The sequence below is a fragment of the Bison bison genome, unplaced genomic scaffold (assembly GCF_000754665.1).
Source record: "Bison bison bison isolate TAMUID 2011002044 unplaced genomic scaffold, Bison_UMD1.0 scf7180017864341, whole genome shotgun sequence".
NCBI lineage: Eukaryota > Metazoa > Chordata > Mammalia > Artiodactyla > Bovidae > Bison > Bison bison.
The window spans coordinates 2,861,955-2,880,384 of record NW_011494913.1 but is presented as its reverse complement, the minus strand read 5'-3'; the positions used below and the strand labels follow the sequence as shown (position 1 = coordinate 2,880,384).

At 48.8% G+C, this 18,430-nt stretch overlaps 1 protein-coding gene across 1 annotated transcript in view; it reads left to right on the top strand.

Moving 5' to 3' along the window:
* Positions 1-18,430, top strand: part of GRID1 (glutamate receptor, ionotropic, delta 1) — a 686,979-nt gene that overhangs the window by 659,132 nt on the left and 9,417 nt on the right. The window contains exons 14-15 of the mRNA XM_010854508.1: positions 11,288-11,454; positions 16,050-16,290. Of these exons, the coding sequence (XP_010852810.1) occupies positions 11,288-11,454; positions 16,050-16,290 (408 nt within the window). The remainder of the gene's footprint in view (positions 1-11,287; positions 11,455-16,049; positions 16,291-18,430) is intronic.

Genomic DNA, 18,430 nt, shown 5'->3' with positions numbered 1-18,430 from the left:
CTGGTTCTGTGAGGGGTGGGAGTCCATTTGGATCTTTTCAGTCAGGACGTGACCTCTTTTGTGGCTCCTCAAAGTGTGAAAGGCTGTTGTGAGAGCCTTTCTCTCTCCCTCCCTCAAGGCTGACATTTTAGCAAAGGCCATAAAGGAATCCTTAGCTACAAATGGGATTAGAGAATGAGACAACTCTTCAACATAAACCCTGCAGGGATGGTCTCTGAACCAATTAAAGGATAGTTTTTAATATGAATCGTGATCACATACAATTTTACTGCTTCTCTCCTCATCCTTTATAGTCTGAGTTGCCAGTTCCCAAAGACCCTTTATGGCTAAAGAAACACCAAGATGTGACTGCAGACAGCAAATACAGGCTGGCCTCAGGGTGTGGCTTCATGAATCTGACTGGCACTTTGTCTCTGCGGAGTCAAGTGCTCAGTTAAGACCACATGGCAGCCACTGAGTGTGGGGTTTGAGTTAATGAGAACTGAGTTTGTGCCAGAGATGAGATCTTGGCTAAGTTAACTTACTGCTGAACAAAGTTATCTCATCTGATAAAAGTAGGAATAATAATACTGGGTCTTTCCAGATTTATTGTAAAGTCCAGAGGTGATGTCAATGGATGAGTACAGCGCCTTGTAGAGTGTATTTTAACACAGTAGTTTTCCAGGGGTGTTCTTTCGGCCTTTAGCATCAGCCTCATCCAGGAACGTGTAGAAATGAAATTCATGATCCCTACTTTGGACCTAATGAATCAGAACCTGGAGAAGGCATGTTGGGGGGAGGCTAGTCATCTGTATTTGAACATATCGAGGGGATTCTTAGGCCCTCTCAAATCTGAGAATATATGCTTGAATGAACAGTACTTACTGGCATGATTGCTGTTTTAATTATATCAGTATTTGACTTATTCTTGAATCTTAGGAAGTGACTCGTAGCCAGAAGCCAAGGTGACCATTGATACTATCCATGAAATCAGCCTCTGAAAGACGTTGCTGGATAAGGAAGGGTGGAGGGCAGACTGGGAGGGGCAAACAGGACGGAGCCAATGCAGCCTGCTTTAAGTACCCAGGCATCTCAGATTCTAGTAGTCACGCCTTCAAATTCTGCATTTATCACTTTACACGTTTATTCAGCACCAACTGTATGCCAGACATCATGCTAGGGCAGTGAAAAGGACGTGCGTGGCCAAGGGGCTCACATCCTTCCGTGTGTGTGTGTGCGTGTGTGTGTGTGCATGCCTGTGTGCACACAGGGAGTATCTTCAAGGCCCTATCTCTGGGCTTCTCCATGGAATATTGGACCTCATGGATGCCCGTTCTCACTATTGATAGTGACTGAGTAAGATTGTGACCCCATCTTACAGGTTTTCTAATTTACCAGGCTGGTGGCTGAGGACAATTTCAAATGTTATTTTCCCCGAGGCAACTGCATTTAATGAAAATCCAAACTTTAAGTTGTAAGGATGATGCTGGTGATGATTTTCGTGATCACAAGGATAGTGTCTTACTGTTCAAGTTCCTTTGCCTCAGACACTTTCTGTGCTGTCTATTGGCGTGAGAAGGTGGGGGCTGCTACTCCTGTCTCCTGGATGAGGTGACTCAGGCTCAGAGGGTTCAGGTGCCTGGCCAAGGACACTAGAAAAAAGGCCTGCTCTGCTCATCTCCAGGCCCTTGCTCTCACCCACATACCACGCCACGCTTTCTATGAAATGGAGTTGAAGATTCTGTAAAGGAAGTTGAGGAATCCAAGAGAAGGTAATGTTAGGGTGAGAGCATTAAAGGCCTGAGAAAAGGCTTGGCGTTCTCCCCACCACTAGCTCTGCTCCTCACTATTCTGTGTTACTCCAGAACACAGGAGTGCAAGAAGCGGGAAGGTAATCATTGGCAGAGATCATTTTGCAGACCTGCCTAGCCATCAGAAACTGTTTTCTGCTGCGATTGCCCTGGGGTGGCTCTATCCTCTCACCCAGGTAAGGGGCAGCCTCACCTGACCAACCACCGAGACAAAACTTCAGGGCTCATGCCTGTGCTCATGGCCACGCATACACATGCACGCACGAGACGTCTCCCCACCAGGTGTTCTTGCTGCCCCTTTGGTTGTGTTATCTCATTGTCAGCTCCTTCCTGTTCACTCTGGTCTGAAGCCAAGAGCTGAATTGATTTTGTACCCTGTGGATGCTTTAGGAAAGCAGCCACGGCATGAATCGTGGGAGAACCCAGCTGCCGTCTCCTCCCACCCACCCCTCCTCTCCACTGAACCTGCCCTCCTTTGCCTGTTGGTTCTGCTCCAGGGGCTGATCCAGGTGAAGGGTCATTATCTTTCACTCCTTGGGTAGCAGGTTTCCTTGCAGCCTCCTGAGGAGGCCATGGGAACACTTCCTAGGGTCCTGCTGAGTGTCTGCCTTACATTTTCACATCATTTTGGAGGCCTCTTTCTTCTCTGCTGAGAGACCATCGAGATGTCTCCAGCTGAAGATCTCCTTTTTCTAAACTCCGTTTGGTCTCTAGGTGCTTAGTATCTGAGTTCAGCTCTCTACTGCTTCCCTGGGGTCTGTGGTGCTCGCATGCACACTCTTGTGTGCACACGAACTTCCACACATGCATATGTTCATGCACAGACATCCTCACGGGCACACACACCCCCACCCCCCCCACACACCCCCCACACAGCATGCTGCTGACTTAGTCAAGGCAGAGGAATGATTGGCAGGAGGGGTAGAGGTGGGAGGAAAGATGTGTTAGTGACAGCTGATGGATTGATCTTCAACATTGAGCTGGGGGCTGCCAGAGGAGAGGAAGGAGCTTGTGTCAGTTCCGCTCTGTGTGCCAGGCACAGTGCGTTGTCTCTTGTAACTTCATCCTCAGAATAGTCCTCTAGGAAGGGATTATTAGCCCCAGGTCTACAGGTTCACCAGGCTTCCCATGCAGCTCAGATGGTAAAGAGTCCACCTGCAATGCAAGAAACCTGGGTTCAATCCCTGGGTCAGGAAGATCCCCTGGAGGAGGGCTTGGCAATCCATCCCAGTATCCTTGCCTGGAAAACTCCATGGACAGAGAAGCCTGGTGGGCTTCAGTCCATGCTGTTGCAGAGAGCTGGACATGACTGAACAACTAACACACACACACCATAGGTTCACCAAAGAGCCGGGATGTGTCTTCATCCAGAATCCTGCTCTTTTCACTGCTATGTGCTCTATAATGGAGGCCGGATCACTAAAATGACCCTCTTTGGCAGCTGCAACCACAAAAGAAATGTCCACTGAGTTGCAGAAAACATCAGGCACCGGAGACTAAAAGAAACCAGCAGAAGTCGCCCGTGATGGCATGACCCAAAGATAGTGTTTGATACTTGGTTTTGATTCTCCATAAAGATGAAGGTGAAAGAGGAGAGTGAAAAAAACTGACTTAAAACTCAGCATTCAAAAAACTAAGGTCATGGCATCCAGTCCCGTCACTTTATAGCAAAAAGATGGGGAAACGATGGAAACAGTGAAAGGCCTTATTTTCTTGGGCTCCAAAATCATGCAGACAGTGACTGCAGCCATGAACCTAAAACACGCTTGCTCCTTGGAAGAAAAGCTATGACAAACCTAGACAGCGTATTGAAAAGCAGAGACATTACTTTGCTGACAAATATCCGTATCATCAAAGCTATGGTTTTACCAGTAGTCATGTATGGATGTGAGAGTTGGACCATAAAGAAAGCTGAGCACTGAGGAATTGATGCTTTTGAACTGTGGTGTTGGAGAAGACTCTTGAGAGTCCTTTGAACAGCAGGGAGATAAAACCAGTCAATCCTAAAGGAAATCAATCCTGAGTATTCTTTGGAAAGACTGATGCTGAAGCTTAAGCTCCAATAGTTAGCCACCTGATGTGAAGAATTGACTCATTGAAAAAGACTCTGATGCTGGGGAAGACTGAGGGCAGGAAGAGAAGGGGACAACAGAGGATGAGATGGTTGAATGGCATCACTGACTCAATGGATATGAGTTTGAGCAAGCTCCAGGAGTTGGTGATGGACAGGGAAGCCAGGTGTGCTGCAGTTCATGCAGTCACAAAGAGCTGGACATAACTAAGCGACTGAAGAAAAAAAGTTAGTTCTTCAGAGATCAGATCAGATCAGTCGCTCAGTCATGTCCGACTCTTTGTGACCCCATGAATCGCAGCACGCCAGGCCTCCCTGTCCATCACCAACCCTCAGAGTTCACTGAGACTCACGTCCATCGAGTCAGTGATGCCATCCAGCCATCTCATCCTCTGTCGTCCCCTTCTACTCCTGCCCCCAATCCCTCCCAGCATCAGAGTCTTTTCCAATGAGTCAACTCTTCGCATGAGGTGGCCAAAGGACTGGAGTTTCAGCTTCAGCATCATTCCTTCCAAAGAAATCCCAGGGCTGATCTCCTTCAGAATGGACTGGTTGGATCTCCTTGCAGTCCAAGGGACTCTCAAGAGTCTTCTCCAACACCGCAGTTCAAAAGCATCAATTCTTCGGCACTCAGCCTTCTTCACAGTCCAACTCTCACATCCATACATGACCACAGGAAAAACCATAGCCTTGACTAGATGGACTTTTGTTGACAAAGTAATGTCTCTGCTTTTGAATATGCTGTCTAGGTTGGTCATAACTTTCCTTCCAAGGAGTAAGCATCTTTTAATTTCATGGCTGCAGTCACCATCTGCAGTGATTTTGGAGCCCAGAAAAATAAAGTCTGACACTGTTTCCACTGTTTCCCCATCTGTTTCCCATGAAGTGGTGGGACCGGATGCCATGATGAGCTTTAAGCCAACTTTTTCACTCTCCACTTTCACTTTCATCAAGAGGCTTTTGAGTTCCTCTTCACTTTCTGCCATAAGGGTGGTGTCATCTGCATATCTGAGGTTATTGATATTTCTCCCAGCAATCTTGATTCCAGCTTGTGTTTCTTCCAGTCCAGCGTTTCTCATGATGTACTCTGCATATAAGTTAGTTCTTACATAATTTTAAAAGGATAGCACAATGTAAGTACTCTATTGCACAGATTCTTTTTCACCAAACAATATAATACTGGTTACCATTTATGCCAGGTAAAACCCTAAGCATGTTGGATCACCATAACTCTGAAGTATGGACGATTTTCCATCCAGGGGAACTGAGGTTCAGAGATGTTAGAATATTATTGGCACTCACACAGCCAGCAAAAGTGGAGTTGGTATTCATATCCATATGGTTGGAGTCCAGAACCCAAGCTGGTTCTTCTTCAGCATGGGCAGAGTATGTTCTTTTAAAACAGCATAGTAACGGTAACATAATATTCCATCATCTAACACATCATTTACCTAGCTGATTCTCAATTGTTGAGCATTTGAATTATTTCCAATTCTTGCTAGTTTAAACAGTGCCCTGAGACTCTTTGTACAAACATCTTTTCTGAAACTAATTCCTTAGAGTGAATCCCTAAGGATAGATTTGCTACATATGCACATTTTAAAAGCATTTGACTCTCCCCACCGCATTGCTGTTCCAGAAATATGCCAGCCACATTCCTACCAGCAGACTGTAAAATTGTCCTTTTCTGCATAGATAGTCTAGATTTTACTGTTGCATCTTGTGACTTGGCCTCGTGCGTAATAACAGATCAATGTAGCCAGGATTCAGGCTACCTGTGGCGATGCGTTGTCATTTTGTGAACAGACCATAGGAGTTAAAATTTGGGATGCCGAGCTCTGCTTTGTGAGGGTCAAGGGTGGATAATGTGTCACTGGATGGTTACTGCCCATGAGTCTGCATCAGCTTTCCACGGCATCCCTCATACCCTAACACCCCCATCCGCGGACGGCACAGGCTCCTGTGTCCTCCCTCACAGCTGTCAGCCATCCCACGAGCCACCTCTAAAGCTGGAGGAAGACAGTTCCTGGGGCCAAAGAAACCTCTGCTCTGCTCTCTGCCCTGCTCAGATGTGTAAATGGAGGACTGGGGAAACTGCTGTGGTGCCTGGTCCTCTGAGCACTTCCCAGGGGAATGCCGCTGGTGGTAGAACCCACGGGAATGGCAATGACAGCCTTTCTCCTGGCTCTACTACTCACTATCTGGATTTATTTGGGACAAGTCATTTCATTTTTCTGAGTCTCAGTTTCCTCATCTGGAAAATGGGGTTCATGTTCAGCCCCTCAGAATTGTACCATGGAAAAGGAATCAGGTTTCTGACAACCCAGCATCCAGCAGGTACTTCATACCTACCCTGGACCTGGCAATGCAGATGCCTGATTTCCTTTAGCATTTCTTTTTTGAGAGCATTTGTGTTTGATGTTTGTAGCAACTGCATTCTTGTTTGGGGGGGATAATGTGTTTGCTTCTCCCTTTCCAAATGCAGTTAGGATGGAGTAGAAGAGTGTTGTGAAGCCCTTGCCTCCAAGGCTGTTGTCTCAGAAAGTTCGTGCCCCAAGTGAGTTCTGGGGAGGGCCAAATCAGTGGTGCAGTGAAGGGCGATGCAGTCTCATTTTATTTCCAGTGTGCAGCCATGGAGATGAGTCATCCAATATCCCAGCTCACCTGTGGCTCTGTATATGGTGCCCAACCTTCCTCCAGCAAAATAGGCTGATCATGTCCCTGCAAATGAAGGGAAGATGCTCTAAGCACTGGAGTCAGATAGCCCCGTGGTCTGAGTCCCCGTTCATCTGTAGTAGTGCACCAGTGTGTGGCTGGAGGAAGGGGGCTTCAGGGATGGCCTTGGATCCTGTTTGCTAAGATGCTTCCCGAGAGACAAACTAGGGGCGGTCTGTGTACCTGCTGCTGTCCTGGCATCCTGGGAATGAATGCCCAGATGCCCTTGACTTTCTCCAGTGTCAAAGCTGTTCTCTCCTCTTTTCCCCAGAGTCCTCACATCTGTTCTTGTATGTGTGAGCCAAATGCCTTTCCTGTTTCTTGTAGGGAAAGAAAAGAGTGAAATGAAGCCAAATGTCTAGATGCAGGCCAGGAATAAAAGGGAGACTTTCCCAGGTTGTTTGGGTTGTGTCAGGGAGCCGGTGACCCTAGGAACTGGAGAGCTCTGGCAGGCCTCTGTGTTCTGTGGACACGCAGAGGTGCCCCTGGGAGCACACAGGACAGTGGAGACAGAATCGGGTCTCTGTGTGTGTGTGTGTGTGACATGCAGTGTGTTACAGTGTAGATTGTGTCACAAGATTAAAGAAAATATTTCCATCAACTTGTCCTAAGAATCCTCACTAATCCCACTCCATTATGTAACATTCCTGCCCATCTACTGGCATATTACCTTTAACATGCATACAAAACGGTCAGTCAGTGATTAGAAATGAGGAATGCACTTAATATTTTAAATAGGCCAGCCAGAGGTAATCTAGCTCATTAAAGGTGTGACATCTAGTATTTGTTTCTGTTTGGTTTTAATGCAAAATACAAATCTATGGTACCGCTTTCATCTTTCCCAAGCTTTAAAGATGAATGTCAATAATCTATTTGTGAGGAGCTCACCGCCTATTGAGCAAACTCCAGGTGACAGTGAGGCACACGGAAGTCGGGTGTTGTGCAGTCCACAGGGTCACACAGAGCTGGACACGTCTTAGCAACTGAGCAACAGCATTGCCTATTACTCCTAATCTCAGATAACATTCCGGTTAACTCCCCACAGCCGCCTGGGAAGTAGGGGAAGGACAGGGCCTGGAGACGCAAGAAAGGATGAGTTTGTATGAACAGGAAGTGGCGAAAGAGCCACCTGTAGGAGTGTTGCTCCATGTAACCAAGGCACTCCCAGGCTCCTGCAGGAAGGTGTCTGGCTCACCCTTTTCTTTCTCTGTGAGGAACAGCCAGTGGCACACAGTTGAGAAGAGACTAGATTCCTGCTAATACTCTGTCTCCCCAAGAGACTGGAGGGAAATCCGCAACAGAAAGAAGTAGCTAATATAAATAGGAAACAACAAATATGCCACAGTGTGAGAGGTCTCTGGCATGGAGTTGAGGAGAAGGAGGATGCAGGGTGGAGGGGGAGCGGTAGAAATGCCTTCACAGTGGTAGCAGCGGTGAGATAAGGGGCTGAGCTGCAGAGGAGGGAACCATGAGTAGAATGAGTAGAGATGCTCAGACTCAAGAAAAGCAGAAGATGAGCCTGCAGTAGGAGGGGAGAGAAAACGAGGAAACTCTTGGGTCTCTCGGAAGCAGATTTTTGATATATTTGACGGACCCCACATATGGAGAAGCTAGACATTTTGGATAAGCAGCACAGAGTAAAAAGATGGATACATAGTTACTAAGGGCCACCTGGAAAACAGATTCTGATCCCAAAGGAAGAGTCTTAGGGAGGTTGTGGGGCATTCATTCTGCATGGAGCAAGAAGAGGGTTTATATACAGGGGATATAGCCATGATGGATGTCATGTTTGGGGCTTCTTATAGCTGGTGTTCAAAATGATCCTGAGGGTATGGTGCTGCCCAAGAAGACTTCTGTCTCATACAGGGGCTGTGACACACCTGGAAGCTTGGGGAGCTGTCAGCAAGGTCCGGGAAGTTGTCCTGGAAACTGATGGACTTGGGAAGCTCAGGGAAGGTTTTGGTGGTGCCTTTTACACAGCATGAGACTGGGGCTAGGACAGGAGGATCCAGGAAGCTCTGGGATGCTGAGGAAGGGATGTTGGAGATGAAGAGTATTTTCTAAGGATGGAGTCCCTTTACAACTGTAGCATCTGAGTTGGCCCACGTATAAGGTGTGGCAGCTAAGGCTCCCCAGGTCCTCCCTGTTCTGGCATCATCCTATAGATTAGGGACTAGCCACATGCTTCTCGAAGAAGTTATATGGTAATAAACGTAAGCCCTGTTTCCAAACAGGGAGAGTGAGTGTTTGTGGTCATTTGGAAACTCAAGACGGAGGACTTCTATTTTCTTGCCCTGACTGCCTTCCCGGTTAGCAGGGATTTGTAGCTGAGACATTGTCAGCATCCCTCCCGTATGTTTCTGCATTCTCAGCTTAGGCAGCAGGACCGTAGATGCAGCTTCCTTCAGGCATCTGTGCTCATCTGTCTCTTAGAACAAACTGGAACCACAGATGCACGTGGCTTGACGGGTCCAAGTGGCCCATTAAAATGGCCATAACAGGCTTTTGTCAGAGTCAGTTTCCACTCGAGCTGGGCCAGCTTATTTCTTTCTTCTTCTTGGGACATCACTTGAAACACAGAATCGAACTTGATCTTAATTCTTCCTTCAGCATGACATGCCCTTCTGAAAGCGTGCAAATAACAATGTCTGATTGTCATGCTGAATTGTGAACATGGGTTATGAAATGCTCCAGAGTTGGGTGGAAGCCAAATATTAGGTCATAAGTCAACATTTTGTCAAGAAACTCGGTTACTAAGAGGTGGAAAATGTATATCTTTTCATGAGAAAACATGTTTGCCAGCAGGAAAAAATTTCAAAGACTGTTATCTTCCCATGTGGAAGGAGAGAGATGAGTGTAATTTTGCAACCTGGGTCAACGCCCTTTAGGGACTCCTGAAATTGACTTGGCCAAGGAAAGAGGCTCTGAGGTAATATTTGGATTGTTCCCTGAGGTGAACATCAATGGGTGGCGTGGTGTGTGTCATTTCTTACAAGGTCGTCAGGCACAATTGTGTGAATGGCTATTCCTGGCAGAGGGAGGCCACCACACTCTGTCCACAAATCCTTCAGATGGAAAATTCCTGAAGAGGAGATAAGCCATCATCCCTGGTGGCCCCACTGATAAAGAACCCACTTGCCAGTGCAGGAGATTTAAGAGATGTGGGTTCAATCCCTGGGTCAGGAAGATCCCCTGGAGAAGGAAATGGCAATGCACTCCAGTATTCTTGCTTGGAGAATTCCATGCACAGAGAAGCCTGGTGGGCTATAGTCCATGAGGTCACAGAGAGTCAGACACAGATGAGCACGCATGCCCCATGGCCCATGGGCACTTAGGGCCCCCAAAGAAGCAAAATTTAGACAGACTTCATCTAAAGCAGCTATGGCATTCTCTGGAAAATCTCAGTGGACAGGAAGACTCAGTTGAACAAAAGCAGGAAAGTGGAATAGTACCCCTGACAGTGTCACGAGGCTTGTGGCTTCCCAGCTTGACCTGCGATGTTTCAGCCCCGTCAGCACCCCAGACTGGGATCTTCTAGCATCTAGTATGAGCTGGAGTAGGAAAGAAGAGGGCTCAAGGTGTCTGTCTGTTCACTAGAGAATTGAAACCAGGCTCTTTCCTTCACTAAGAACCTGATGCTCTGTTTTAAGCTGGCCAAGTGACAGTGTCTATATTCTTCCAAAAAGCAAGCAGCTCACATTCCTTATGAGGGCCTAAACTCCAGGCCAAGTCAGGATTATGGGTCAGGGGGTGGTGCTAGTGGTGAAGAACAAACCTGCCAGTTCAGGAGACATAAGAGACAAGGGTTCCATCCCAAGGTCAGGAAGATCCCCTGGAGAAGGGCATGGCAACCCACTCAGTATTCTTGCCTGGAGAATCCCATGGACAGAGGAACCTGGCAGGTTACAGTCCATAGGTCGCAAAGAGTTGACACGACTGAAGCAATTTAGCACACTTGCATAGAATTTAAAGTCTGCTATGGATGGGTGTGATGGAAAAGGGCTTGAGCTGTGGCCGAAGGCAAGTTCCTGATGGAATAATCTGCCATTGTTGTGTGGGTATAGAGATACTGACACCAGAACTCTGTTCTTGTGTGTGAATGCGAACCTACAGGGGTGTGTGTGTGTGTGTGTGTGTACACTCTTGTGGCGCCATAACAATCAAGACCCTATCCTTAATGGATTCCTCCCCAGGCAGAGGAAGTCTGTGACTTAGATACCAAGTTGCAGCTACTCAGGGACACTGATCCTAGGGCTGTCTCCCTTCTTCTCCTAAAGCAGGGTTCAGTCAAGTTCTAAGTGGAAATTAAATGAATACTATTGTGCAGCCCTCTAAATCGCTGATCAAGAAATTTCAGTTCCCTGGGGTCAGACTTTCTGCAGTCTCCAAGGTGAGCTTGCTAATCTGAGAAACAGGTACACGCCGCTGCAACCAGGGGCTAGCTTAGAGCCCACGTATAGCTCACCTTACCCACGTCTTTCTGGAGATGTGCAGAGATAGCATCCCATCCTTCTATGTCCAATTGCAGTAAGTGGCATCAACCAGGGGTGGACTCTGCAGATCCGAAAATAGGAGAGTTTGCTGTGCCAGCTGATTGGGCAGGAGGACCATTCAGGAGGGTCCCCAAATCCAGCCATTGAGATTTTTCGCTGCTCAAAACTATTACGGGAGGCCAGGTCTGCTTAACCGCAAGGTGATTTTGCTCTTTCAGGCAAAGAAGGGGAACTATGCCTTTCTGTGGGATGTGGCCGTGGTGGAGTATGCAGCGCTGACGGATGATGACTGCTCTGTGACCGTCATTGCCAACAGTGTGAGCAGCAAGGGCTATGGCATCGCCCTGCAGCACGGCAGCCCCTACAGGGATCTCTTCTCGCAGAGGTAGGTGTGGTCAATGAGGAGAGGCCGACAGCACCTGTGCCGGGGTGGGGTTTAACCTTCGTTCAGGGCATGAGAGCCAACACAAACTTGGTGGTTCACCACGTTTTCTTCAGCGCCGACTGTGCACCAACGCATGCTCCTCCCCACACCACATTCCCACATCATCCTGGGCCAGGTCCTAGAGTAAAAAGAGGAAGTGTATGTTGCCTTCCCATGAAGCTGCATAGTCTTAGTGGGAGCTGAGATGTAAGCAGGTGATGCTTGAACAGGGCAGTCAGTGAGACAGGATATTCTGGGGGTGGAGGAGGGTAGAGGAGGGCATCTGACCAGACCCAGAAGACCAGGGAGGACTTCCCGGAGGAGGTGGCACCTGAGGCCTGAAGGTTGAATAGGAGTTAGCTGGAGATAGCTAGTAATTTAAAATTAAATGAAAGATTAATTGGATCTGGCAAGGTCACAGTGATAACTTCTTAAGATAAATGTTAAATGGGACAGGTTGGTGTAGAAATGTGAACACAAGTGGGGCCAGAGAAGCAAATTGACTCCATATTCACCTGCACAGGGCCTGAAGGAGCAGGTGCTACCTGCTGTGGCAGGAGAGGGACCTGGCCCTCACTTGCCTGCCTCCTCCCCATCCTGTCCAGATCAGCTTCCTGGTAATTAACACTAGCAATGGTGGACATATTGGGAGAGGTGGGGGAACAACAATGGCGCCCCACTCCAGTGCTCTTGCCTGGAAAATCCCATGGACGGAGGAGCCTGGTGGGCTGCAGTCCATGGGGTCGCTAGGAGACCGACACGACTGAGCGACTTCACTTTCACTTTTCACTTTCATGCGTTGGAGAAGGAAATGGCAACCCACTCCAGTGTTCTTGCCTGGAGAATCCCAGGGGCAGGAGAGCCTGGTGGGGCTGACCTCTATGGGGTCACGCAGAGTCAGACACGACTGAAGTGACTTAACAGCAACAGGGGGAACGACACTGTAGACAGGAGTGTTCTGGACTAAGCAAAGACCCGTAGACCTCATCCACCGGCAATGACTATGCAGATCTAGTTTGCATTGGCCTCTTTACTTCCTCTTTAGATTTTTCCGGTGCAAGTCCATCCCTTGAGCTTAATCTTCTCTGGGTTCTTGGGCGTGATCAAGTTTCCAAGTGCTCGGTCTGGACACCTGGCCAGCCTCCTTGAGGAAGATAGTGTCTTGTCATCCATTTCTCGCTCCCCCGTAGGAACTTTCCTTAGTCTTTGATCAGGTTACCTGGCCCCACCGAGAGGGTGTAGGTGAAGAGCATGGGTGAGCTTGGTGGCCTTTTCCAAGGAGCCAGCCTGCTAACAGGGGCTCATGTCCCCAGGGATGTCTAAGCCCACCACTCATGTATGTGTGTGGGGTGATATCCTGGCCAGTGAGGGAGCAGAACAAGAGCTGTGCCTTGATCTACCAAAATCCAGACTGTGGCTAAAGCATCCAGATGAAAAGGCCAGGGGGCACTGGGGTTTAGGGGCAGCCCCCTCTTGCCTGGTGAGCACATGCTTTCCAGAATTGGAAGAGCGTCCACTTGGAGGGGCCAGAGTTGCTAAAGACCACTCATTTAACATCCTGAAGCTCAGAGAGGTAACGTGTGCTGAGGGCGGCTCAGGCAGCTACTGGCAAAGCTGAGAGGAGAAAGCAGGTCTTCCAAGCCCCAGTTCTGTGCCCTTGTGCTGTCAGATCTCTGAGACTTACTACCTCCTCCTACCTCCTAGATGTCGACCGGGCTCTTCTGACCATGAGCACCCAAGCCTAAACCCCTTCAGGGAAAAGCCGAGGAGGAGCGCCTGCAACTCATTCGTCCAGTGGCTTGTTTGCAAAACTGGGAAAAGGGGTAGAACTAAGTTCAATGAGGCTTGCGGGTTTTCTCTAGAACTTAATCAAATGTGTATCCTCTGCCTCCCTTGCTCCCCAGAGCAGAGAAGGGTGACATATGAGAGAAGGAGGAGGAGTGGTTCGTCAATTGCTTGGATTAAGGCACAAAGAAAGGATGGCTTTGCTCCAAGATGTATAAGACAATGGCGTTCTTGAGGTTTACCCTATTTGGTTTTCTGAGAGGGGCTGGTCAGGGAATTCCCCAGGCCATCTACCTGTGATCACCTCTCTGAAGCAGATGGTAAGGGGACTTGTGGGACCAGCACCACAGCATCAGCACCACCAAGACAGCTAATGTGCCCCAAGATAGTGCTCACAGAAGTGCAGGGTCCCCACTACAGAGGGCTTACAGTCCCCATGCACTCAAACTGCTCAGAGATCCCTTGAAAGTCTACTGAAGTGAACACTGACACGCCGGAGAGGAGAAAGCTTGGTTCTCAGCTAGATCGTTCAGTGGACATGAACAGCAGTGGCTAGTCCAGTTCCTGTGATATTTCAGCAGGAAGTGATTCGTTACTCCCTGCTTTCATCAGAAGGCCACGTGCTCTGTGACTGTAAGTAAATGTCCCCAGCGGACTGTGCTGGCCCCCTGAAGTATTGTCCTTCCTGGGCTGCAAACCTCCCCCACTTCCCTCACCTGGGGAGATGGGTTTGTACCTGGGGGAAACACTCAGGACTTCAGGTTTCCGACTTACTGCTGCCAGTGATTCTTTAAGAGGCCCCATTATATGATTCAGGCAGAATGGTGAGCCGCCCCTCTGTGGGGCATGCCTGAGAGGAGGAAGATGGCAGGTTCAGAAAACAAAGAATACTCCATGCCATTGACAGAAAAAGGGTCCTGTGGAAATAGCAGATCCCGGGCTTCTCTGGAATTTCTGTAGCCTTCCTTCCCTGAGTCCCAAGGACTAAGATATTTTCCTGAATACCAATGTGTGTTGCCTTGCTTTGGTAGAGGACTGGGTCTTTAGGCTACAGCGTGTGTGTGTGTGTGTGTGTGTGTGTGTGTGTGTATGAGACTGGGGTTGAATGCTGTAGCCCTTTTGTGGACCATGGCGTGCAGAGTAGGCATTCAGCAAATGTTTAGCAACTTAATAGCCATTTATAGAGCACCTACTGTGTAGCAGGCTCCACGGCTATTGACTACAGGAAAGCACCTGCAATTATATCTGTCTGGAAAATAGAAGGACTGGCTTCAGGAAGTGGCTATTATCGCTCTGGTTTACTCACAGGCAGTAGAGATTATTATGGTGTGCATTAGTTTAGCCTTGTTCCAGGAGGCATTCTGTGCCCATGGCTTGTTTTGTCTTTCCTCTATTGCTTATGTATTTAAATTTTCCTTTGAATCTGCTTTTTTCTTTTTTTATTCTTTGTTTTCCTATACATTGCTTTACATTCTTCCTGGAATAATATTGGGCATAAAAATGCATACGATTATAAAGAGCAGGAAGAAGGGAAGCATCAGCAGAGTGAAGCTGCCTGCCTAACATCTCAGTTAGTGAATGGAGGAGCAGGAAACCAGCCCTACAGCCCCTCTCTGGTCAGTCTCGCATGCCCTAGGCTGGAACTGACTCTTGGAGAGGAGAGCAGGCTGACTGCATTTAGCAGCCTGGCATTCTGGAAACAGCATGGCCCCCTGGGTCAGTGAGATCCAGCTCTGAGCAGCAGCTTTACCCCTTGCTAATTGCAACTGGGGGCAAGTTATCTAGGTTCTGAGCCTCAGGTCTCCCATCTGTAAACCTAGAAACTGATTTTCAGGCTGTTGTGAGGATTTAAACAATATAAAATGGTCAGTCCATACTGCGTTCTCAGTGAAAGGCGGCTCATGTCAACACTGGACGGACGGGGCTGCGGGCCACCATGGCACCAGACTTCACTTTTCTATGCCTTCATTTTCCCCTCTGTAATAATGGGGACATGGAAGTAGCCTTCTCAAAGGGCTGGCATGAGAATTAAACAGTTTGTCAAGCACTTAGGAGATTTCCTGGCACATAGGTATGCGAAACTCATGTGAACTGTTGGCTCCTTGATGAGGTCTCGCCACACCCCCCAGTCCAGGCCATCCCGTTGCACCCTTTCTTCACATCTCTACTTTAATTTTGTTGTATTGATCACAGCTTCTGTCTCTACACTGACTCATCTAATTATTTCAGTGTCCAAGTAGGTGTGTCTAGACTGTGCTCTCAGCAGCGTTGAATGTTGTACTTGGCACAAACCAGATGCTCCTCAAATCAAATGAGTGAATAAATGAACGGTTTGTTGGATTCTAGTAGGAGAGACTTAGGATGTAGTGAAGTGACATTTGAAAGAGAGCCTTTTAGCAGGTCCACAGTCTGAGTGTTTGCATCATCCATTTCTGTAATTTACTGATTTTATCCTCAGAGTTTGCCCCAGGCTCCCACGTGAAGGATCCTTACATGGTTTGCTATTGGACTCGGTCCATGGACAGTGGGACAGGGTGGGAGAGGACATGAGAGCTCTGAGGAGGAGAATGATGAAATCTGCTAAGTGCTTTGAGAATGGTGCTTTGACAATAGAGTGGAGAATGAATCGGAAAGTGAAAAGCCGAGACAGAGAGCCACTCTGATGGTGCAGCGTTGTCTGTGGAGGGGCCGGCATGGTGGGGAAGGGACCAGGGCGCCAAGCTTGTGTGGATGAGGCCAGCGCTGTGGCTCACATGGGGTGTATCTTGCAGGATCCTGGAGCTTCAGGACACTGGAGACCTGGATGTGCTCAAGCAGAAGTGGTGGCCGCACACGGGCCGCTGCGACCTCACCAGCCACGCCAGCGCCCAGGCGGATGGCAAGTCCCTCAAGCTGCACAGCTTCGCTGGAGTCTTCTGCATCTTGGCCATTGGCCTCCTCCTCGCCTGCCTGGTGGCTGCCCTGGAGTTGTGGTGGAACAGCAACCGGTGCCACCAGGAGACTCCCAAAGAGGTCCGTTTCCTGGGCCCTGCTTCTCCTTTCTGCAGCCTAGAGGCAGGAAAGTTCCCCTGGGTGACTTGGCGGGTGGTTCTCTTCCAGATAGTATTTGCCCAAACCACTTGTCTGCACACAGCAGTGTTTTATACTGGGGAATGGTGACATTGTTTTATTTTGTACTGAAAGCCACAGAACAAATGAAGGGGGTGTTTTCATGCTTGAACAAAATGCCAAGGCAGCAGGCATAGCCACTAAAGTCGTGTATCTATCTATAGAGCGGGTACAGCATGAGCAGCGCCAGAGAGCCCTTCCCCACCCTGCCCCGCCCATGTGCCTCCACCCTGACCTGGAGAGACCAGCTGTAGGGTAAGAGAGGAAACTGCATTCCTTCCTGGTTCTCCTTGTTCACCCAGGGCCACGAGCCCTGCTCTCCCAGCATGTTGAAGGGGGATCGGCTCCCATCCCCTCATCATCCCTTCTTCCTCTCTTCCTCCTTGCAGGGCCCAGCCCTGCCTCTGTCCCTCCAGGGACACCCAGCACAGGGCCCACTGTGGCTTTGTTCTGATTCCAGCTTCTGGGCACATTTCCTTCCCTGTGTGTGCCAGCCACAGCTGATTCTGCCCTCCACACTTCCTTCTTTTGGGGTTTTGCTGGTTTTCAAGCTCAATATTTTTGGGGTTTGGGGTGGCAGGGGTGGGGAGGGTGGAGTATAAAGTCCTCATGGAAGTTCTCTTGGAACCGATGCCCCTAAGGAAGGGTGGCAAGGTGAATCATTTGGTAATGATGCTCTCCTGGCGGAAACTATGCCCAGGCACGGTGGCACAAGCCCAGCCACTCCAGTGTAGCACTGTCCTTACCTGATTACATACATCTCAGCTACTTCTTGAATCACAGCTTCGCTTACAAATGATATTGACACAAGCAGGTGTAAATTTCAAACAAGGAGCATTGAAGTAACCAGCATCACGTTCAAAGAGGCAGCATCACCATGGACACCCTTCTGCAGCCTAGAAAGGCTGACTGGTCATGGGCCCATACCTCAGTCTGTAACAGAGTCCCTGGCATGGCTGGGAGTGAGGGCAGACCCACCCTTCATAGCAGGCAGTGAGCTCTTTGCTGTCATGCTTAGATTTTCCTGGAAAGAGCTTGCTGTTTGATTCAGCATGTCTGAACTGTTCTGAGGACATCCATCGTTCTCTCACATCACCTGTAAACCTCCATGTGAAGGAATAAAGGCTAGAGTTTCCCACAGACGCAGGGCTCTCCTGTCACTCTTGGGCCATAAGAGAGAAGGAAGGAAATATTTTGAGGAAATATTTGAGGAAGGCCCACTGAAAGGAACAGTTAATGATTCTGTCCTGAGCTTCTTTTGCTACTGGAAATTTTTCAGTGAAGTTTATAGCAAACGTCCCTTTGGTTAGGGGGGGAGGACAGGTTTTCCGGCTGGCTGAGCAACGCGCTGTCACGGAGGCACCGTGCTAGGACGTCACAGGCAGTGTGGAGCCCAGAAGACACAGGCCCACTCCTCCAGAATGTCCCTTGCGAGCAGGTTCTGTGAGAGGCAATTTTGTCTGCTTCCAGTCATGTCTCTTCTCATCCCCTGGTTCAGTATCTAGTGCCAGGTCCAGCCTGGACAGCCCAGATGAATTGTCAGTGTGAGAGAGAGGTGACGGGGGGTCAGGGTGGGGAGGCAGGTGGGGGATTACTTGAGAGACATAGAAGGCAGAGGTGAAAGGAGAGGAAGACCAGAGAAAGCATGAGATGAGCTAGCTGAGAGGAACGGCTCCTTTCTTGTCTGAAAAGTATCCCGTCTTCCTGTCTGGCTTCTACACAAGCCCAGGATCTCAGACCCAAGAGGATGCAGCGCTTAGAAAACGTGAAACTTTCTGCCCAGGGATGCTAGCCTGCTCCAGATAGGAAAGAGAGTCGATGCAGACGCAGGTTGAATAAAACACAGCTGCCTTTCCTCCAGCCCATTTGGGTGTTACATGGTAAAAGGAGGGAATGTTCCAGTTTTCTGAGTTTCTGGTTTTCAAATGAAATTTCTGCCTTCCTCTCTCCTTCTTCCTTTAACAAGTATGCCTATAAGGACACAGTCTTTGTCCTTAGGGGGCTTACCTTCATGTGGGCAGATGTGGCAGAGGTCAGCCAAGTG